The sequence below is a fragment of the Cornus florida genome, unplaced genomic scaffold (genome assembly GCF_030987335.1).
Source record: "Cornus florida cultivar Cherokee Brave unplaced genomic scaffold, ASM3098733v1 CherokeeBrave_3.0.0_Hap2_Chr09, whole genome shotgun sequence".
NCBI lineage: Eukaryota > Viridiplantae > Streptophyta > Magnoliopsida > Cornales > Cornaceae > Cornus > Cornus florida.
In genome coordinates this window covers 80,537,919-80,561,868 of record NW_026775579.1, presented here as the reverse complement: position 1 = coordinate 80,561,868, position 23,950 = coordinate 80,537,919, and the positions used below count along the sequence as shown (strand labels likewise).

At 35.0% G+C, this 23,950-nt stretch overlaps 3 protein-coding genes across 4 annotated transcripts; all 3 read left to right on the top strand.

Moving 5' to 3' along the window:
• The first annotated feature begins 1,049 nt into the window (after nt 1-1,049).
• LOC132272959 (receptor kinase-like protein Xa21) lies at nt 1,050-2,390 on the top strand. The gene is made up of 2 exons (XM_059774017.1): nt 1,050-1,734; nt 1,811-2,390. The coding sequence occupies exons 1-2, from the start codon at nt 1,084-1,086 to the stop codon at nt 2,216-2,218; spliced, it is 1,059 nt and encodes a 352-aa protein (XP_059630000.1). The 5' UTR covers nt 1,050-1,083; the 3' UTR covers nt 2,219-2,390.
• Nucleotides 2,391-3,911: 1,521 nt separating this feature from the next.
• Nucleotides 3,912-8,822, top strand: LOC132272958 (probable LRR receptor-like serine/threonine-protein kinase At3g47570). Its single transcript, XM_059774016.1, has 4 exons — nt 3,912-4,701; nt 4,968-5,330; nt 6,108-8,105; nt 8,467-8,822. The coding sequence occupies exons 1-4, from the start codon at nt 3,912-3,914 to the stop codon at nt 8,820-8,822; spliced, it is 3,507 nt and encodes a 1,168-aa protein (XP_059629999.1).
• Nucleotides 8,823-10,768: 1,946 nt separating this feature from the next.
• LOC132274589 (receptor kinase-like protein Xa21) lies at nt 10,769-20,548 on the top strand. Of its 2 annotated transcripts, XM_059775904.1 has the most exons (3): nt 10,769-11,694; nt 13,478-13,840; nt 19,949-20,548. In XM_059775904.1, exons 1-3 carry the CDS (start codon nt 10,782-10,784, stop codon nt 20,296-20,298), a joined length of 1,626 nt encoding a protein of 541 aa, XP_059631887.1. In that variant the 5' UTR covers nt 10,769-10,781; the 3' UTR covers nt 20,299-20,548. The 2 variants fall into 2 exon arrangements, with proteins under 2 accessions (XP_059631887.1, XP_059631886.1); XM_059775903.1 differs by lacking the exons at nt 10,769-11,694; nt 13,478-13,840 and adding an exon at nt 14,839-19,822.
• Nucleotides 20,549-23,950: the final 3,402 nt, after the last annotated feature.

Genomic DNA, 23,950 nt, shown 5'->3' with positions numbered 1-23,950 from the left:
TTTAACACTCCTACAACGGCCCTTAGTTGGTGAAAATAACTTGACAGTGGAATCTTCTACTAGAGAATTAAGATTTTTCACTGCTTTGCCCAATTGCAGACATTTGGAATTAGTGAGCATAGCACTAAATCAATTTAATGGCATGCTCCCTGATTCATTGGGGAATTTGTCCACTTCTCTACGACGCCTTGAAGCATTTGGATGCAAGATCAAGGGCAGCATCCCCAATGGAATCGGCAATTTGAGTAGCATGGATGCCATACTCTTAGATAGCAACGAGTTAAGCGGACCTATCCCAACAACAATCGGAGGGTTCCAAAATCTTGAATGTTTGTATCTTGAACACAATAGACTACAAGGACCCATTCCAAATGATCTCTACAAGTTAACCAAGCTCGGAGACATTTACGTGAGTAACAATAAGCTTTATGGACCGATACCAATATACTTGGGAGAAAGTCACTAAGAAGACTCTACTTGGACTCTAACAACTTGACTTCCATGATACCTCCAAACTTGTGGAGCCTTAAGGATCTATTGGGTTTGAATTTGTCCACAAACTCTCAGTGGTAATCTACCTTTAGATATCGAGAATTTGAGGGTCATAACACAACTAGACTTGTCATGGAACCAGTTATTAGGTGATATCCCCAGCACCATTGGAAGCGCTCAATCATTAGTTAATCTCTCCTTGGCACATAATGAACTGCAAGGACATATTCCACAATCACTGGGTAACTTGATAAGCTTGGAATTCTTGGATCTATCCAACAACAATTTCTCTAGAGAGATTCCCAAGTCCTTAGAAACTCTCAGGTATCTTCAATATTTGAATGTCTCTTTCAATAGACTCCAAGGAGAAATTCCTACTGGAGGACATTTTGTGAACTTTACTGCTCAATCATTTATGCATAATGATGCACTTGTGGCCTAGCCCAACTGCAAGTCCCGCTTTGCAAAACGAAGAAGAACCAAAGATCGAGGTCAAAAATTGTACCGTTGTTGAAATATATTTTACCTCCAATTGCATCGATAACTCTTGTGGTGGCTGTCATATTTGTGTTGATACAATGTCGAAAACAAATGGTCAAATTATCGACAAATATAGATTCTTTGCCTCTGACAAATGCAGATTCGTTGCCTCTGACAAATGAAGATTTGTCACCTCTGACATGGAGAAGAATTTCATACCAAGAGCTTTTACAAGCAACAGATGCATTCAGCGAAGCCAACCTTCTTGGCGTTGGAAGTTTTGGTTCAGTATATAAAGGAACGCTTTCAGATGGGATGATTATTGCCGTAAAGGTTTTCAATTTGCAATTAGAAAGAGCAATCAAGAGTTTTGATGTCAAATGTGAAGTGATATGCAATACTCGCCATCGAAATCTGATAAGAATCATCACCAGTTGCACTTATAACTTGGATTTCAGGGCCTTGGTACTAGAGTACATGCCTAATGGGAGCCTTGAGAAGTGGTTGTATTCGCACAAATATTGTCTGGACATCCTGCAAAGGTTAAACATAATGATAGATGTGGCATCAGCCTTGGAATATCTCCATCATGGTCACGTAACACCCATTGTTCACTGTGATTTGAAGCCCGAGAATGTCCTACTTGACAAAGATATGATTGCACATGTTGCTGATTTTGGCATTGCCAAACTCTTTGGTGAAGGGGATTTTATGGCACAAACCACAACCTTGGCAACAATTGGGTATATGACACCAGGTGATGTTCTATGCTTATTATCTCAATTGAGTTTCAAGCTTTCATATTTACTTTTTGCACCTGTATTGTCCTTTTACTTAGAATTTATTTTCATTGTTGATTTGGTGCATAGAGTACGGAATGGAAGGAAGAGTATCAACAAGATGCGATGTCTATAGTTATGGTGTCTTGTTGATGGAAATTTTCACGAGGAAGAGACCGACAGATGAAATGTTTGCCGGAGAGATGAGCTTGAAGCGTTGGGTGAAGGAAGCATTAGATGGTTCAATAATTGAAGTTGTGGACAGCAATCTGATAGGAACGGAGGATGAAAATTTCTCTGTTAAGGAGGAATGTGTATCATATATCATGGGTTTGGCCCTGGATTGTTCAAGTGATAAACCTGCGGAAAGGATCAACATGAAAGAGGCCTTGGATAGGCTTGAGAAAATTAAAATCTCCTTTTCAGAAAATATTGGAATGGCTGGCACAAAAAAAGTTATGAATTAACAGGTATCAAGTTTAATAGTATTTTGTACTTGTTGCATTTTCTTTACCTCCATTTTTTATATCAATCCAAAAATTCTGAGCAATAGTTTTGGAATTATTTTTCAGGAAGTGACAGAAATTTGTAGAGTTCTTTATTGGACTGTCGGGTTATTTGTGGGGAAAAAATTGTACTTTTGGGGAATGCCCCGATGTCTCTGTATTTGTTGGCTTTTAGCCTTTTCAATGAAATAGCTTACCTTTCAAAAATGAAAAAATCAATGAGTTGTTGCATTGTTATAGAGAATTCTTGACCGAATGTTTTTAATTGGTTAATGTATTCAAAATATAAAAAAAAAGTGGGACCTTTCACTTCTTTATCTCACATAAATAATCAATCAAAGGTATTCAGTCAAATGATTTTGTCCAACTCTCCGGTCAGTATCGCTACTCTTTTGATTAGATTATGTAAAGGTTGGGAATGAATGCCAAGGGTCTACTACTCTCTGATTAAACAGGACATATAAAATAAAAAAATAAAAAAGAGTAGTAAATAGTATTTTGATAGTACTTGAGAAACTGCATTGCAGAAGATCTAGATCTCAAGTTTAAGTAAACTCCACATTTAAAAGCAAAGCAACTCTCCTTTCACTCCCACTCTGCTTATTCCTGGAAAGTACGTTGTTGCATAGTCATATTGTTGAAACTTAAAAAAGTGCAAACTTCTTTTTTAAATTTTTTTAAAGTTATGTATAGATAAAGCTATCCAAGAAAATAACTTAAAAACAATTAATAGTAGTAGTTGCACTTTTAAGTGTCAACAATATGACCAAGACTCTATGCAATGACTTTAATATTTTAAGTTGCATTTTTACCCATCCAACATTTTTTCGAAGTTCTCCAACAAATTAAATTTCATGAAAACTTCTTTACAAAAAAGAATCAAAATTATCACTTATTGAACTTGGCTATGGTAACTCAGGAAACATTAGATCTAAAGTTCGCATCCTCTTAGGTGCAAACAATTCATTGAGAAGGGTATGTAAGTACTTCAAGAAAAAAAAGAAAAAATGTTATAAAAACGGACTTTGTTGTTATGGGCATACATACAAGCCAGATCCCTCCATCCAAAGACTATTAAGTGCAAATTCAGTAGGTGCTTTTTCATAGTCTTTCTTAAGAAAAATATCCAAAAAAAAAATGTTTATTCTTCTTTTCAAGTTTATCAGCTGCCAAACAACTATTAGTTGTGAAAAAGCTAGTATGAAAATCTTGTTTAATTTGTGGTCAGATAAGGGAGGCTAGATCGGCTTATTTATCGTAATATGAGGTTCTAAGTTCTAACATGAGCATACATATATAAAATAATAATAACAAATTTCCATAAAAGTCTCATTCACACTAGGTGACCCGATTGTGGGACTTACGAGGTCTTAGTAATTAAATTAGTAATAAAGTTGATGACCCAAATTTCAAATAATGTAATATGATTGTATATTGGTAGTGGCAATTAAATTAGTAATAAATTTAATGACCCAAATTCCAAATTTGTTCTATAATTGTATACTAGTAGTTGTGAGACTGATTTGACCATCCTATATAACCTGCCCAACCACTCCTTCCTCTAGACAAGTTAATACTAACCGATATGAAATTCATGGTGAACACTTGCTTCCTTTTTTCTACCACATTGTTGTTGATACACTCTTGTTGTTCTATGGTTGGTGTGGCTAGGTCCATCACAAACTTGACTACCGATCAATATGCTCTTCTTGCTTTCAAAGCCCATATCACTTCTGATCCCAAAAATGTATTGTCTCAAAATTGGTCCTTGACTACCTCAATTTGCAATTGGACTGGTGTCTCTTGCGGTCTCAGACACCGCAGAGTCACAGCCTTGCATCTCCCTAATATGGGAATCAATGGCACCATTGCCCCACATCTTGGAAATCTCTCATTCCTCACGTCCCTCGACCTCAGTGACAACAATTTCAATGGCTATATACCCGAGGAGTTGGCTCATTTGCGTCGATTGAGAGAAATCAGTTTGCAATACAACTACTTCAGTGGTACCATTCCACCGTCACTATGCAACATTTCGAAACTGGAGGCATTGAATATGAGAAACAATTCTTTGCACGGAAACATTCCAGAAGAGATCGGTAATCTTTTTAGACTCGAAGTATTAGACTTGAGTTTTAACAAGCTCACGGGTTCTATACCGCGTACCATCTTCAACATTTCTTCTTTGAAACTAATTGTTTTCACATACAATAGGCTGTCTGGAAGCCTGCCAGTAGATATGTGTAATCATCTTCCCGAACTTGAAGAACTCTATCTTTCTTTAAATCAGCTTCAAGGGCGGATTCCATCAGATTATTTATATAAATGCACGAAGCTCCAATATGTATCGTTGTCAGGCAATGACTTCACTGGGGGCATACCTAGAGAAATTGGCAATCTCACCATGCTCAAGGCGTTATATATTGGTGTAAACAGCTGGAGAGGTATGTCTTGCAGTTATTCAAAATGTTCACGCTTGTTGTGTCAATCAAAAAATAAAATATTTAAAATTTAGAACACTTCTAGTGATATTTGATACCTCACGGATACCCCAGAACAAGTGTCTATGATTCTTAGTTAACTCATATTTATATATTGATCATTTCTTGCATGGTTCGAGGCAAGTATTTTTTTCAAAAGAAGAAATTTATATATCTTCCGATGTCCTAATGAGTGAGAAAATAACATCTTGCTTTTGGCGACTTTGCAGGTGCAATTCCATCTGAGATGGGTAATCTTCCACATCTGGAGAAATTGAGCTTAATTAGTAGCTCTCTAACCGGGCATATACCACTTTCCATCTTCAACATTTCTTCTGCAAAAGTAATCGATTTTGGAAACAATAGTCTATCTGGAGGACTACCAGTGAACATCCACTATCATCTTCCTCTTCTTGAAGAGCTAGATCTTTCTTCCAATCACCTCACTGGTCAAATTCCGTCCAACTTATTGGAATGCCGAGAACTTCGAGTTTTATGGTTGTACAAAAATAACTTCAACGGTAGCATACCTAAGAAAATTGGAAACCTTACTTCGCTCGTGAAACTACATTTTGGTTATAACAACTTCACAGGTACCTCTAACACTTTGATGCCTTTAATTTATGAGTAATGATACATCGATGGACTAAATAATCTCAACCTTTTAAACCTACTAAATAACACAATCGTCGAATGGGATATACATGAATCCCACTCTATGATTGTCTCTTAGTTAGTTTGGAATATTAGTCCTATTTTATTTAATTTTTCTATGTAATTCTTTATATTCAATTAATCTCGTTAGGTATGATCAATTAGATCCGTTTCATTTATTCTAGACATGAAGTCTCTCACATGGCGCATACCTTTTTCACTAAGTAACGCGGTGGTGTCACATGACTGATAAAGGGGTGATGGTCAATTGATTCCAGACAAAATCAGACCAAATCGATCTAACAGTTCTTAAAACATTAGAACGGAAATCCAACCTTTCAGATTGCTTTTAGAATGATAAAATAAATAAAAGATTGTCTTTAGTAGTTGACTTGCGTGGAGTTAGAAGTTGACTTGTAGATGGTACTATTTATGCATGTATTAACTTGCGTGTAGCCCTTTTTTCTTTTTTTTCCTTTTCTTTTCCTATTTGATAATACCTCTCTAAAGAATTATTTGCACACGAGAAGTGAAACCTAGACCTGATATTTTATGAAACACCATGACTTACCCACTTGAGTAAACTCTTAGAGTTTTTTTGGCATGTTGCCTTTCGGTCAAAAATTTCTTGCAGATCGTATTATTTTCAACATTTCTATAAACAGCCATGTGAAAGAGCCTTGTGAATAATGCTAAGGGTGTTCACATTTTTACAGGTACATTACCAGACGAGTTTGCTAACCTTAATAATCTAGAGGAATTTAGTGTCAGCGGAAACAGCTTAACTGGTCTCGTACCATTCAATATCTTCAATGTGTCAACAATGAAGTTCATCAACCTGAATGACAATCACTTCTCAGGCCATCTTCCTTCAACCATGGGGCTTCAACTTCCCAATCTTCAAGCCCTTTACCTCGGACGGAATAAACTCACCGGACCATTCCCAAGCTCCATCTCCAATTCTTCCAAGCTTACCCTCGTAGACATATCCTTGAACTCATTCACTGGGTCGATACCAAATTCACTAGGCAGTTTAAGACTCCTCCGACATCTCTTCCTCGGCGGAAATGGCATGACCAAGCAAACTTCCACTGCAGAATTGTTCACTTCTTTGACAAACCTGAGAGATTTGGTATTGTTGGACTTGTCAGAAAATCCATTAGATGACATACTCCCAACTTCCGTTGGGAATTTGTCTGCTTCTCTTCGGGTGTTGGGAGCATTTAAATGCAAAATGAAGGGGAACATCCCTAGTGAAATGGGTAATTTGAGCAACCTGGAAATCATAGCTTTACAATTTAACGAGTTGACCGGACCAATCCCAACAACACTCCAAAGGTTACAGAGTCTCGACCGTTTGCATCTCTCGGTCAATAAATTACAAGGACACATACCCAATGATCTTTGCAAATTAGGGAGGTTGGGTGACTTACTTGCAAGTGATAATAAGCTCAATGGACCGATTCCGACATGCTTGGGTGAGCTTAAATCCCTAAGAAGGCTCCACCTTGCCAACAACAAATTGAATTCCATGATTCCGTCGAACATCTGGAGCCTAGAAGATCTTTTGTATCTAAACCTATCGTTGAACTCTCTTAGAGGTCATCTGCCATTAGAAATCGGAAATTTGAAGGTCATAACACGCATAGACTTGTCGTGGAATGGGTTATCAAGTGACATCCCAAACACCATCGGAGGGGCTCAGTCATTAGCCGTTCTCTTCTTGGATCATAATAAACTGCAAGGACCTGTTCCTCCATCACTGGGCAACATGATAAACTTGGAATTCTTGGATCTATCCCAAAACAATTTGTCTGGAGTTATTCCAAAATCCTTGGAAGGACTTAGGTATCTACAATATCTGAATGTGTCTCTCAATGGACTGCAAGGAGAAATTCCCACCGGAGGAAGTTTTGCAAACTTTACAGCGCAATCATTTATGCATAATAATGCACTTTGTGGCGTACCCCGACTGCAAGTTCCGCTTTGCAAGACAAACACCCTCCGACTATCAAAGTCTAAAATTGTGCGGAGGTTGAAATATATTATACCACTCCTCATTGCTTCAGCAATTATTGTGGTGACCCTCATATTTGTGTTGATTGGACGTGGAAAACAAAAGGTAGCGTTACCAACTCAAGCAGAGTCTTCAACTCTTACATGGAGAAGGGTTTCCTACCAGGAGCTTTTGCAAGCTACGGATGCATTTAATGAAACCAACCTACTTGGCATGGGAAGTTTTGGTGCAGTGTATAAAGGAACGCTTTCAGATGGGGTGAGTATTGCGGCAAAGGTTTTCAATCTGCAATTAGAAAGAGCTTTCAAGAGTTTTGATATTGAATGTGAAGTAATGCGTAATGTCCGCCATCGAAACCTTATTAGCATCATCAGCAGTTGCACTAACCTAGATTTCAAAGCCTTGGTGCTAGAGTACATGCCTAATGGGAGCCTCGATAAGTGGTTGTATTCTCACAACTATTGTTTGGACATCCTACAACGGTTAAACATAATGATAGATGTTGCATCAGCATTGGAATATCTACATTATGGCCATACAACACCCATTGTTCACTGTGATTTGAAGCCCAATAATGTTCTTCTTGATGAAGATATGATTGCACATGTTGCTGATTTCGGTATAGCAAAACTCTTGGGTGAAGGGGTTCTCATGGCACAAACCATGACCTTGGCAACAATTGGGTATATGGCACCAGGTGATCTTCCATGTTTATTATTTTCATTTCAATTTTCATATTTATTTTATAAAATAATGCGACAAATTTCGACTAGCGAGAACCAACCAAAGAGAGCTTTGGGCCCCACCTAGAGCTGTTGTGGGTGGGGCCCACAACTCTCTCTCTTGGTCAGTTGTCCCCAATCGGCAACTTTAGAGTTTTCTGGATGTGATGTGATAGCTTAGTAGAGCATGTGTTGCTTGTGGTCAAAGGCCCGAGTTCGAATCCCCACTTCATTAGTCAGTTGCTTTAACTTTAGAGTTTTTTTTTTCAAATCCTTTTTATCTGTCAGAATCTATTTTCATTATCTATTTTTAAATAATGTCAATATGGTGCATAGAGTATGGAACGGAAGGAAGAGTATCAACAAGGTGTGATGTCTATAGTTATGGTATCATGTTGATGGAGATGTTTACAAGAAAAAAGCCGACAGACGAAATGTTTTCGGAAGAGATGAGTTTGAAGCGTTGGGTGAAAGAAGCATTAGATGATTCAATAATTGAAGTTGTGGACCTCAATCTCATACAAAGAGATGATAGACATGAGTCTGTAAAGGAGCAATGTATATCATCTGTCTTTGGTTTGGCAATGGACTGTTCAAAGGATTCACCTGAGGAAAGGATTACCATGGAAGACACCTTGGTTGCACTCAAGAAAATCAAAATCTCCTTTCTATCAAATGTTGGAAGCGCTTGAAAGATAAAGCTATCAAGATTAGCAGATATCAAGTTTAGTTGTATATTGTACTTACATGTATCATTATCTCGGAACTTCATTCAATAATAAAAACCCATCCAATAATAGTTTGGATTTTTTTTCTTTTTCTCGGAGTTAATACTACATTTACTTTTACTTTGTGGATTATATTAATTTGATAAGTTTAATTTAAGTAAATATTTGGATAAAGCATCATGTTACACTTATTCATCTCTCTCAAGTTTTTTGAAAAGAAATTTCACAACCTATTTGGCACCGCGCAACTCACATAGAATTGATGTTTTGAAAGTAAAATTGGAGAAAAAATAATTCAAATTTTTTTTTGAAAGCACGAAATTCGGGCCTTAAAATTGAAATTGAAAAAAAAAAAAAAAAAAAAGTTCTAATGTATGTATGTTTTCCAACTAAAATGGTGTCATGGTGTTACTGAATTAGATCTCTTCGTCAAGGGCTTATTTCCTAGCTTTGCAACTTGTCATAGTTCATGAACTTAAATTAGGTTAAGTTTATCAAAATATTAAGGTTTTAGTTTAACTGGTATCTCTTCAGACTCTTCTTAATTTAACTGGAAAAAAAGTGAGTCATTTACAAGGTGAAAAAATGGTAGGTTAACGAGAGTATATAAGTTTTATTATTATTATTATTATTATTGGATAAACTATTTATGGTATTTTGATACTTCCAAAAGAATTTTTAGCTTTTCTTCCTTTATATTATTATTATTATTATTATTATTATACTTCGAAAACTGCAATGTAGAAAAGTCAAAATTAACCACAAGTTCAATTTATATATTTTATAGCAAAGCAAGTCTCCTACTCTTTAACTGAACTTTTCCTGGAAACTACGTTCTTGCATAGAGTCTTGCAAAGTCTTATTGTTGAAACTTGGAGGTGTGGACTAAATGTTTTAAATATTTAATGTTAATTACAGAAAAAGCTATCCGACAAATTAATTTTAAAAAGACGAATCAATAATATATTTTTAAAATAATTATTAGACAATTTATATAATATATATGGAGCATAATGTATTAATGTTAAATGATAAAAACAAATAACAATGCTTTCATGCAATTGAATTAAGAATTAATGTCGTACAAGAGAATATTTTAAGAGTGACAAATTTAGTAGTTGTTTTTTTTTGGGTAAGTACAAATTTAGTTTTTTTTTTTTTTTTTTTTTGTCACTGACCTGATAAAAATTGGAGGATAAAGCATTTCTCTTGGCAACACGTAACACCTAATATGAAATATTTTACTATTTAAATTAAATGGATTAACATATTTAAAAAGAAATCGAGTATCACTGTAAAGAACAAATGAAATGGGGGATGAGTCAGCATATCACTTATCCTATTAAAAAAATAAATATAGACACCGAAAGCAAAAATCAACTATGCCGTGTGCTTGGCGTCCAGTTGGCAAGTTGTCAATCTCGACAGCCATCGGAGGGTTGTTATCATGAAAGCACAAGTAGACATATAATATACATTGTTTTGCACAAGCGTCCAAGTCAATTTAGCTCTGCCAGGGTGTCCCATCCCTTTCGAAACTTGTTTGGAATCAAACCTGGCGGATTTGGGAAGAGGATTTATTTAAAATTCACAAAGTTCCAAATTTATATAAATAAAATATTTTTTTTTTTCTTAATAATACTACCGTTCACACCCTGCATGTGAACGTGCTTGTGTATGAATTGATTGTTAAACAAGTGGGGATATGATTCCGCCCCCTGAATTTTAAAAAGTTGACATTACCGGTAGCGGCAAATTGCATAAAACGACACAACTACTGATTTCACCATATCTTAGACAAGCTTGGCTTTTGAGGCCATGGTTTATCCACTTTCAAGTACTTTATGATTTCATCATCTTATATAATGAATGCCTCACCAATCAATCCTTGTTAGAAGTCATAAGCCAAATCTACATCACTTCATGGCAAAGAATTGCCTCTTTATTTCCATTGCAGTGTTGCTAAACTGTTTCTTTGTTTGCCTTGCTACAACCACAACTACTAACTTGACTACAGACCAATCTGCACTTCTTGCCTTCAAAGCCCATATCACTTCCGACCCTGAAAATGTATTGGCCAAAAACTGGTCCACCACTACCTCAGTTTGCAATTGGACTGGTGTCTCCTGTGGCCTCAGCAGCCAAAGGGTCACGGCCTTGAATCTCTCTGATATGAGTCTCAGTGGCACCATCGCTCCACATCTTGGGAATCTCTCATTTCTCACATCTCTTGACGTCAGTTACAACAGTTTCAATGGTCATATACCCGAAGAGTTGGCTAGTTTGGATCAATTACTAGAGATCGATTTGCAATACAACAACTTCAGTGGGGAGGTGCCATCATGGTTTGGGATCTTATCAGAACTTCAACATTTGTTTCTATCTAGTAATAGTTTCACAGGTACCATTCCACCATCAATATTCAACATTTCCAAGCTAGAGACGTTGAACATAAGCTACAATTCTCTTCATGGTAATATTTCACAAGAGGCCAGTAATCTTTCCAACCTGAAAGTATTAGACTTGAGTTTTAACAAGCTTACGGGCTCCATACCATCTGCTATCTTTAACATGTCTTCACTGCAAGTAATTGATCTCACATCAAATAGCCTTTCTGATAGTCTCCCAATAGACATGTGCACTCATCTTTCTTTGCTTCAGCGACTCCGCCTTTCTTCTAATCAGCTGCATGGCCAAATTCCATCCGGTTTATTCAAGTGCAGGGAACTCCAACATCTATCAATGTCCAACAATAACTTTACTGGCAGCATACCTAGAGAAATCGGCAACCTTACTATGTTAAAGGTGTTGAATCTTGGTTGGAACAACCTCAAAGGTACGCGTTCACTTTCAAGTCTTAACTAATAACTATATAGCTACAAAAATTAGAAGTAGAATGAAAAGCTCACCTGCGGATAAAAAATTGATAAACTACTACAACTATTTCTCGCAAATTGTAAAAAACCCCCCCTCGACTATTAGCTAGTTGCAAAAAATTTCCTTTATGAATATTTTTAGCAAAAAACTCCCTGAACTATCCCGAGGGTGTTTTTAACGGATGTCCGTTTAAGTGATTGTTTGAGGAATTTTTTTTAGACGAAATTACCCCTTAACAAATTATTCTTCAGACAATTTATTTATTATTTTCTCTCTCTCCGTCAAGCAAAATTCCCAAAAAAAAAAGCCAATAAAATCATATGTAAGCTATGTATAATTAATAAAATACAATTGAATACAACTGCACAGGAGATAGAAGATCCACCATGGCGTTGAAATAGAAGATGAAAAAATTAAGCAACTCAAGAACTCCTTCAGTGCATTTGGTATTTAGCAGCCATTATAACAGTTAATTATTTTGAAGAAAATAACTAATAATTTGTCATGTTTCTTAGTTTAATTAATAATTTGTCATGTTTCCTTAGTTTAATTAATAATTTGCCATGTTTCCTTAATTTAATTCATTTCTTTTCCTTAATTAAATTATGCTGCTGGAAGGTAAGTGGGACTGAAATTGGCAATTAAAAAGTAACATAATTTCTTTTTCCAAATTTGATTTTTTTTTTTATAATTAATAAAATAAAATTGAATACAACAGCATAGGAGAGAGAAGATCCACCATGGCGTTCGAACAGAAGATGGAAAAATTAAGCAACTCAAGAACTCCTTCAGTGCATTTGGTATTTAGCAGCCATTATAACAGTTAATTATTTTAAGGAAAATAATTAATAATTTTTCATATTTCCTTAGTTTAATTAATAATTTGTCATGTTTCCTTAATTCAATTCATTTCTTTTCCTTAATTGAATTATGCTACTGGAAGGTAAGTTGGACTAAAATTGGCAATTAAAAAGTAACATAATTTCTTTTTTAAATCTGATTTTTTTTTTTTTTTTTTAAAAAAAATTACTTACTTGGAGAACACAAAATAACCCAAAGTAACTTTTTGAGACGAAATTGTTGTAGTTGATATACTCAAGTTAAAGACCTAAAAATATGTAAGTTGCCCTCTAATTAATTCACAAGATTCTAATTATAAAGGATATTTAAGTAATTTAGTTTGAGAGAAATGCATTTATCATCTCATCATATATTGTTTTGATTCCACCACCTACTACTCAAAAATTGTTTTGATTTCACAATTGGGTTTCTTGATCTGCTGTAAGCTTTGTGTTTGAAGGAATGAGAAGACTTGCTTGACGCGGAGAGAGAAGAGAGAAAAAATAAATAAATTGTCTGAAGAATAATCTGTAAAGGAGTAATTTCGTCAAAAAAAATTCCTTCAGATAGCCACTTAAACGGACATTAATTAAAAACAACCCCTTAGAATGGTTGAGGGAGATATTTTGCCAAAAATATTCGTAAGGGAGTTTTTCGCAACTGAGTAAGAGTATAAGGAGATTTTTTGTAGTTCGCCCTTTTTTAAACAATATTTATACAAAATACTAGCTGAATACTGAATAATGTGCCTTTTATACCCTTTTTTTTCCTTTGGTTATACATATGACAAGGGTGTACTAAGTTTACTTGTAATCATCTATACAAGGCATTTACCATTGTAGTTAATCGCTTGTACAATATAAGGAGAGAACATTTTTGTCTTGCTTCTTACAATGTTGCAGGTGTAATTCCATTGGAGATAGGTAATCTTAAACAGCTGGAAGGATTGATCTTATCAGCTGGCTTTCTAACAGGGTCAATTCCATCTTCCATCTTCAATATTTCTTCATTGAGATCAATTGATTTCACCAACAATAACCTCTCTGGAAGCCTCCCAATGAACATTCAATATGATCTCCCAATTCTTGAAGAGCTATTTCTTATGACAAATCGGCTCAGTGGTCAAATTCCATCCAAATTAGGGGAATGCAGAGGACTTCGAGTATTAGCGTTGCAGGAAAACAAATTCACTGGAAGTATACCGAAGGAATTTGGGAACCTTACATCCCTCAAAGTTCTAGGTCTCTATGATAACAACTTGACAGGTAACACCAGTACTTTATTGTCTTTAATTAATTTATATTAGTAAATGTACATCTCTTGCGTACATGATATTTGCATCTAGATCCACTTTCGAAGCACCCATATCCCATTATAAAATAAGCTAGAAACATGTGTTTTTTTTTTTTTTTTTCACAGCTAGAAACATGTCTCTGGTTAAAATATCATCCTCTTCAAAATCATATATTAAAATAAACCATTTCCCTTTGGGTGGGGCTGACAAGGAAATTCACTGGGGATATCTAATAATATGAAAATAGAAATTAAAGTATAATAAATTTCTTTTTACAATATAATTCTTAATATGAACAAAATCCAATATAAGATTATCTATAAATGAAAACTAATTGATAACTCCTTGGGTGCACATAAGAATATATTTGATCAATTTTGACATAGATATGTAGATAAATAGACCAAAAATTGAAGGACCCGAAAATTCTAATACAATAATTCTCAAATACATCAAAAACCCCTCAAGATCAAAAATAAAAATAAAAATAACCTCCATAATACAAAAGATCCTCCAACATACAAGAATCAAAATCCTAAAAAAAAAATACATGTCTAATTAATCTTCAAATAGACATAAAAATCCCGCAACACAGCTCCTCTCTAAACCTGCAACTAACAATCCTCAAGCATCTTTGGTACCTGAAACTGGAGAGTGATGAGACAAGAAGTCCGAATAAAAAAAACCATAACAATAACAAGAATTTCATGAAAGTTTAACAAACACAAGGGAAAATTATATTTTGGTGACCAAAATTAAACATAATTGCTCTATAGTAACCTTAAAGTCAAGAGAAGGTGAATAAATGACCAATGTTATAACTTAATTGATATTATGTGACCATTTGAAGATAACCTGGTCAAAAACATTTAAAGTTTTGATAAACATTTTAAAAATAAATTTTAGATAATAAAATTACCATCCAAATACAAATAATAACTCATTGAATTCATCCTCCTACTTTCTCTCTCTCTAATCCGGTGTTTTCTTTTTTCCTTTTTAGTTTGCAATTTACCAATTTAAAAAATAAGGGTTTATGAAATTAATCAACAATGGTCATTATTTCTTAAACTATAACTCAGTAGTATTAAAAAATTCCTAAAAATTACAATCTTATATCTTAAGGAAGATCTCTCAAACAAATCAACTAGTAAAGTATAATAACTATACTTTGAAAATAATGAATAAGAAGAAATTTTACAATTTTGTCCTACCTCTTAGAACTTTCAAGAAAATGATGTAGAATATCTGTCCTTGATTCTCTCCCATCTTGGTCTTCTCTTCAGAGACTCACCATAATAATTTGTGGTCTTTTTAATAGTCAATTTAAGTAAGTATTTATTTAGGTTAATGTAGAGGGTAAATTTGTCCACTTACATAATAAGATATTATAAGAAGGTTATTTAGGTAATAAACTATCAAATGGTCACTTAATATCAATTAAGTTTTAGCATTGATCACTATTCACCTTTTCTTGACTTTAAGATCACTATAGAGCAATTATGTTTAATTTTAGTCACTAAAATATAATTTTCCCAACACAAAAAATATACATATTCATGTGAATATATAAATAAAATACATATGCATTTAATAAAAATCATTTGAAGCAAAATCACCTGTATTTGGTACAATAATTCAACAACGGGACCTACCATATCATTAGTTTCCTTTTTATTTCTTTTCCTCCACGTGCACCACCATTTCACCCATATGAAATACATAGGAGTTATATGATACATAGTACATAAGTGTCACCAAAACTAAAGAAATCCCACTAAAAACGGGTGAAGTGCAAAAATCACTAGTAGTTTGAAAATTGTGCAAATAACACTTCTCGTGTTCAAATTACACTCCGTATACTATGAAAAGTAAGCAAATGAGGACTTATTGTCAGGTAAATAAAGTGAGATAGGCAAACAAACTAAAATGCCCTCGACTATACATGTAACAAAAATAATTAAAAAATCTTAAAAGATGAAATTACCTCAAAGGACCTGTGGGGAAACACCGTTTATTTAGTCCAACAAATTTAATCATCTCCCACAAACAACGCACAGACTCCCACAAACAACGCACCATCACCATAACCGCCCCCATCACCACCACCACCACCACCATCCCCACCCCGCAACCAAGACCACACAAGCATCATCACCACCACAGCCCACCAGCACCACAATCGCCTTCCCACAACTATAATAAAATATTAAAAAAAAACACTACAGTCACCTATCCACCGCCGTCGCCGCCGCAACACTCACCGGAAACTACCATCATCGATGCACTTTTCCCGATCTATTTCTTGACACTGTATTCCAGCGAAAATCTAGCCTCAAGAACAATAATCACCTTCCTCACCCTCACAACCATTGCAACCACTGTGTATTATGGCGAAACAACCACCCCCAAGGTCTCACGATCGACAGTGGCAAGTTTGATACGGTGGAAATAGCCATTGGTTCAAGATGGCGACGTGGTTCAGACAACGAAATGGCAGCATGATTCACGTTGGCGGCATGGTTCAACCGGCGACACCTGCAGTTTTCGGCGTGATCTCAACTTTTCCATCGTTGTCGCAACGATAAACAAATCGATTTACTCCTGCCATCGTCGCTCGATCAAAATCTTCACCAAACTCACCCGAATCGAAACTCCCAAGAACCCTAAAAAACAGGGGTATCAATCATCTCCCACAACTATGGCGTGATCTCAACTTTTTCATAAAGAAGATCTAACCTGTCGGTCACTTTACTTCGAAAATCGCCTCCCACCGTTGATGTCCCCAAAGAAAAAGACGATCTTCCTCGACCTAGACGAGACTCTGGTTCACTCCACGCCGGATTTGCTGTCGAAAAAGTACGATTTCATTGTCCGGCCAACATGAGAGTGTAGAGAGAGAAGTGTATAGTGAGAATATGTAAAGTTGACGTGTAAAGATTATTGATGAGGCGTAATTTTTCTGGACAGATGGATGGCTAGGATTGTCTGGGACCATAGCTGAGGGTAGTTTGGGAAGTCCAAAAGGGTCGTGTTGGTATTTAGGGGAATTTTTTGGTCACATGACCTACACATGTCACCTTAGTCAGAATCCTCATTTGCTCACTTTTCTTACTACGGGGGTTTGATTTGAACACGAGAGTGTTATTTTCACATTTTTCAAATCACAGGGGTATTTTTTGCACTTCAACCTACTAAAAACAAACACAAAAGATCACAAACTTAATCAATTACCCATCTCCTTCCTCCAAATTAGGACACGTAACCCATTAAAATAAAATAATGAACAAAAACCAAAATAAATAATATCTCTCAGTTAACAAAATAAACCCCAAAAAAATCTGTATAATAAAAATCAAGCCTTGAAAATCTGGGTTGTCACAAAAAAAATGAGAAAATATATTTTAAATAAAAAAAAAAAAAAAAGGTAAAATGAGATATGTATAAAACTATACAAGTTATGTTCTGACTTTATGAACTTATTTTTTGTTTTAAATGTAAGCTTGTAAGACCAAAAGATCCTAAAATTAGATTCTCTATGGGTTTGGAGGACCACATGTTAAATGTTAAGTGTTTTATATTTCAACTATTCATAGTAACCTATTATTATTATTATTATTTATTTTTTATTTTTGGGAGGAGGGGGTGCATAACCCTAGGTCTTTTATAAAAGAGAACAATTATGTGAAGAGCGACAATTTGCTCTATTGCAAACAGGCGCATTGTAAACAAAGATAAGCAGCAATAAAATTATCCCTATTAGGGTAACCTTATGTGTGTTGATGTGGCACAATTGCGAGACCCACATCGTGTAATAATTGAGGAACAAAAATCGCTTCAATGCAAGTGTGTTTGTTTTTTTTTAACCAGAATGATAGTGTGTGATTATTTTAATATACTCTCATTAGGGTAAAGCTTAATGAATAATAAAATGGTGTTCGTGTCGTGGTAGGTACATTGCCAGAACAGATTGGAAACCTTGATCTTGAGAGATTTTATGCCAGTGTAAACAGCTTAACTGGCCATATTCCATTCAAAATATTCAATGTGTCAACCATAAAACTCCTTGATCTGGGATTTAATCAATTCTCAGGCCGTCTTCCTTCGGACATGGGGCTTTGGCTTCCCAGTCTTGAAGAGCTTTATCTGGGTGATAATAAACTCAGTGGAATCATCCCAAGCTCTATCTCCAATGCCTCTAAGCTTACTCTCCTGCATTTGTCTACCAACTCATTCAGTGGCTCTATACCAAATTCGCTTGGTAGTTTAACATTACTACAACGGCTCTTCATTGGTGAAAATAATTTGACAAGGGAATCCTCTACTCCAGAATTAAGATTTTTAACTTCTTTGACCAATTGCAGACATTTGGAAGTATTGAGCATAGCATTAAATCAATTTAATGGCATAATCCCGGATTCATTTGGGAATTTGTCTACTTCTCTTCAAATTTTTCAAGCATTTGGATCAAAAATCAAGGGCAGCATTCCTAGTGGAATCGGCAATTTGAGTGGCTTAGGACATCTAAGCATGGATAGCAACGAGTTGACTGGACATATCCCACCAACAATCGGAAGGTTACAGAATCTCGTACAACTGTATCTTGAACACAATAGACTACAAGGACCCATTCCAAATGATCTCTGCAAGTTAACCATGCTCGGAGACATTTACATAAGTAACAATAACCTTTATGGATTGATACCAACATGCTTGGGTGAACTCAAGTCCCTAAGAAGACTCTACTTAGACTCCAACAACTTAACTTCCATCATACCTTCAAACTTGTGGAGCCTTAAAGATCTATGGGCTCTAAATTTATCCACAAATTCTCTCGGAGGTAATCTACCATTAGATGTCGCGAATTTGAAGGTCTTGATACAATTAGACTTGTCATGGAACCAGTTATCAGGTGACATCCCCAGTACCATTGGAGGCGCTCAATCATTAGTAAATTTATCCTTGGGGCATAATAAACTTCAAGGACATATTCCTCAATCACTGAGCAACTTAATAAGCTTGGAATTTTTGGATCTATCCGGTAACAATCTGTCCGGAGACATTCCCAAGTCCTTAGAAAAACTCAGGTATCTTCAATTTTTGAATGTGTCCTTCAATAGATTGCAAGGAAAAATTCCTACAGGAGGTTGTTTCAATAACTTTACAGCTCAGTCATTTATGTATAATGATGCACTCTGTGGTGTATCCAGACTACAAGTCCCGTTGTGCAAAACCAACACGCTCCAACGATCAAAGTCAAAAATTGTGCCTCTATTGAAATACATTTTACCCACTATAGTAGCATCAGCAATCCTTGTGCTGGCCCTTCTATTTGTGTTGATAAGGCGCAAGAAAGATAATTCCAGATTACCTACCCAAATTGATTCAGTGCCTTTTGCATGGAGAAGGATTTCATACCATCAGCTTCTGCAAGCAACAAATTCATTTAATGAAACGAACCTACTTGGTAAGGGGAGTTTTGGTTCTGTTTATGGTGGAACGCTTTCAGATGGGACAAATATTGCAGTAAAGGTTTTTAATTTGCAATCAGAAGCAGCATTCAGGAGTTTTGATGTCGAATGTGAGGTAATGCGTAATATTCGCCATCGAAACCTTACTGAAATCATCAGCAGCTGCACGAACATGGATTTCAAAGCCTTGGTACTCGAGTACATGCCCAATGGGAGCCTTGAGAAGTGGTTATATTCTCACAACTATTGTTTGGATATCCTACAACGGTTAAACATAATGATAGATGTGGCATCAGCCTTGGAATATCTACATCATGGTCATTCAACTCCCATTCTTCACTGTGATTTGAAGCCTAGCAATGTCCTGCTCGACGAAAATATGATTGCACATATTGCTGATTTCGGTATTGCCAAACTCTTGGGTGATGGGGATTTTATGGCACAAACCAGGACTTTGGCAACAATTGGTTATATGGCACCAGGTAAAGTTAATTTCATTTCATGTTCAAGTTTTCTTATTAATTTTTTAAATTTTGTAGTTGTCCTTTTTACTGTTAGAATTTAGCTTCATTTTATGGTTTTATAGTAAATGTTAATGTCAAGCACAGAGTACGGGACTGAAGGAATAGTATCTACAAAAGGCGATGTCTACAGTTATGGTATCATGTTGATGGAAGTATTCACAAGGAAAAAGCCAACCGATGACATGTTTGCTGGAGAGATGAGCTTGAAGCGTTGGGTGAAGGAAGCATTACATGATTCTCCATTTGCAGTTTTGGACGCCAATTTGATAGGAAGAGAGGACAAACATTTCCTTGTGAAGGAGCAATGTATATCATCAGTCTTGAGTTTGGCCATGGATTGTTCAAATGATTCACCTGAGAATAGGATCAACATGATTGATGCCTTGATCGTACTTGAGAAAATTAAAACCACATTTGTAGCAAACAGTGGATAGGCTCGAAAGGTAAATTTATTGAAAATAACAGATATCAAGTTTAGTAGTAGTATTTTCTACACTACACTTGCCTTTTTAGGAAAGCAATGTCTGTTTTTCTTAAGCAAGTTCTACTTCTTTCCACTTAAAACTTTCTTTCCTTTTTTTTACTGTATTCCACTTCTAAGTTGGAGATGAAGCATGTAAATGGGAGAATGTCGGCCAAAAGATCGTCTGTTTTACGTTTTACCTTTCAAAACACACACTACTACTTATTCGTGTTTTTTCTTTCTTCTCTCTCTACTAGTCTCGAAAGCTTGACCAATAACTTGAGAGTTAAGGCCCAAACATGAAATCTTATTTGTACGAGCACCATCAGGCAAAGAAATATATTCAATTAAGAATGGCAATGCAGAGAATATATGTTTAGCACAATATTTAGGATGGGTTACCAATGTGTTCCGTTCCTAAAGCTATAATATCATCGTCATCAAGATGAATTGATGTTAAATCAATAAATATTCAAACCAGGATCCAATATAATTGGTTATGTAGATGGCAATAACTATCAGAGAATTGCCACTTGCAAATTGCAACATCCACATTCATGCACCCGAAAAAGTTGAGTACCATAGTGAAGCCTCCGTTAAAAAAAACAATTTATTGACACAAGATCGTAGTAAGACAAGCAGCTAAAGTTCCTTTGTCTTCTGTTTAAGGAACAAGTACCTCAATGTATAATAAGAAGTACATTGTAAGGGCCAGGGCATTAGCTAGACAGTGAAGGGGGAAAAAAATTTAATACAGAGTAATAAAAGACACAAAGAAAGAAGGAAAATTTGCAAACACAAAAGCTTCATAAATGGCCAATTGGAATAGAATTACCTGGTAGTCGCCCTCCTAGGAAAAACCAGAGACGAAATCTTTGGCAAGTATCCCCCCTTGAACTCTTGCGACTTGGAACGAGCAATGGCCTCATGCAGTTGTAACCAAAAGAAGAAGAAACCCAAAATAAAAGATGGCATAAGAAGGTGCGTAACATAACATTGATGCTATATTTGGCCGCACAGAATCGGACCTTTGAATTTGGAATTGGAGAAAATTTAGTATAAATTTTGAACTAAACTTGCAAGGTATCAATGCAGGGCTACCAAACATAACATGAATGTCTTTTGTATCTAGTAAGTATGAAAGTACCCACTAATTACAAATTGCTCGTCATACTTCACCTGCAGAGTATATATTAGGCTCACAAGTTACTGATAGAGCACAGCCCTCTTAAAACACTATTTGTGGCATTGATTCAATCCAGGCTCTCAAGGACAACGGGAGCAACCCAACCACGGGGCTACTAAGGCGTTCGCCTGTAACATGCATATTGGGTGTCCAAAACAGGGTTATACTTGTTACCACAAACAAAAAGAAATTATAGCTTCTCACTGCAGTTTCCTTGTGTGTGCATGGTAAACCAGGATCAAAATTGTATATATTGCCAGGGAAAAAAATAAAAATAAAAATAAGATCAAAATTATAAGCAAAATGGCTTTCCAACTTTTGAATTTTCAGTTTCATTTGTTGCTTGCCTCTCTCAAAATTGTCCACCAATGGCAAAAGGCTCTCAGTCACTTGCCAGAATTTATCGCTGCTTTTAAAGCTCAAACTTTCTGGACAAATTTTTTTTTTACTCTTTTACTCATCTTCTTCAAATTTCTTCGATTCCCTCTTCTCTAATCAAACCCTAACTTTATGGACAAATTTTTTTTTTTTTTAACTCTTTTACTCACCTTCTTCAAATTTCTTCGATTCCCTCTTCTCTAGTCAAACCCAAACTTTTTCCCCTTCCTCTTTTTTTTTTATTTTTTTTTATTTTTTATCCTTTTCTTGTCTTCCCTTTTTTATTACTTCCTCAAAATTTATTCTTGTTGTGCTTGTGCATCCATTTTTATCCTTGATGGAACTTAAACCCGACAAATAAATATCACTATCCCATAACTGTGGATGTTATTTTCTTAAATAAAAAAATAAAAAAAAATTACTGAAATTTATTTTATTTTTTTTTATATATATATTGCAAATAATGATAGTTATTTGATTTTTTTATTATTGCACCGTTCTGCACTGCACTTTTACTTTTGATATTGTATTATTTTATATATATATATTGCAAATAATGATAGTTGTTTGAATTTTTTATTATTGCATGCACTGCACTACTACTTTTGATTGCTTCTTCACCGTCTAAAAGTGTTTTAATTTTAAAAAATTACGTTTAAATGTATTTGGTAATTATTAAAAATATTTTTAATTATTACCAAATTTAACTTAGTAAAGCTTTAAATTAAGTTATGAGTATTCATATTAAAAAATATTATTGTAAAACCAGCAATAAAAGTGTTTAAACAAATATTGTTATTAAATAAATTAAAAAATAATTTAAGTGTGAAAAGTACTTATTATAATATATATCACCAAACACCCAATATACTTTTTCATGATTCCAATTTTTTGACAGCTCTACTAATAATTTTTTTTTTTTTTTTTTTTTTTTTTTATTCCAAGAGCTCTTAGTTGTCTTGGTAATTGTAGGAAAAAAAAATTATATTCAATTTGCTATTTGGAACAAATTCATGGTTCCACTTCCAGCACTGAATTCAACAAAGATAGCAACTTGGTTCCAAAAACCAAAAAAAAAAAGAAATTGCAGCGATTTGGTATTGTTGGACTTGTCACAAAATCCATTAGATGACACACCCCAAATTTCAGTAGGGAATTTGTCTGATTCTCTTTGGGTGTTTGGAGCATTTGAATGCAAAATGAAGGGAAACCATCCCAGTGAAATGGATAATTTGAGTATATCATACATAGTGCAATAACATGAAAGGGGCATTTTTGTCTCAAATAATAATCTGTCACCTCTCCTCTTAGTTAAGGGTATTACAAGTCAAGGAGGAGTTTTTACAAGCCAGTCAGAACTCAAATGATATCTCTTTTATCTTTTGGGTTGGACGGTGAGGGTTGAAGAGGCAAACAAATTTCTTATCAATGAAAAAATAAATAAATAAGAGGTCAATATCTTCATACTTCTTTTACTGACTACAGAAATGATTATTGAATTAAGGCTCTCTAGCCGCCTATTTTTCCTAATTTTTATAAATTTATAAAATTAATCATGACCAAAACTGATTAATTAAACATGGGAGTGGTAGAGGAGTTACATGGTTGATAGCAAAACAACCATGAAAATTTAATCAATCCAACCACACGAAAGAAAATGTTCCTGAAAATAAAAAATATAAATATAAATATAAAATATAAAAATATAAAAACAACTAAATTAGCTAAAAAAATGAAAAATTATCACATATGAAACCCACATCAATCATACAACCAAAGCCTTGACCTTAGTGGTATGTCTACCGAAAAAGGACGTGTGTAAATAAACTTACCCACGAAAATAATAATTATTATTATAAAAGGTCGTTCTAAAATTCCAATCCAACAGTTCCGTGTTTATTTTAAAAAAATATAAAAACTGGCAAGGAAAAAAAATTACAAAGACCAAAGGATAACAATCCATAGCTGCAATATTTTCAAGAAAAAAAGGTGGGCCTTTCGAAAGCAAGTGAGAAACCAAACCCTGCAATAGCATTTGCAACTACTAAAATACATATAG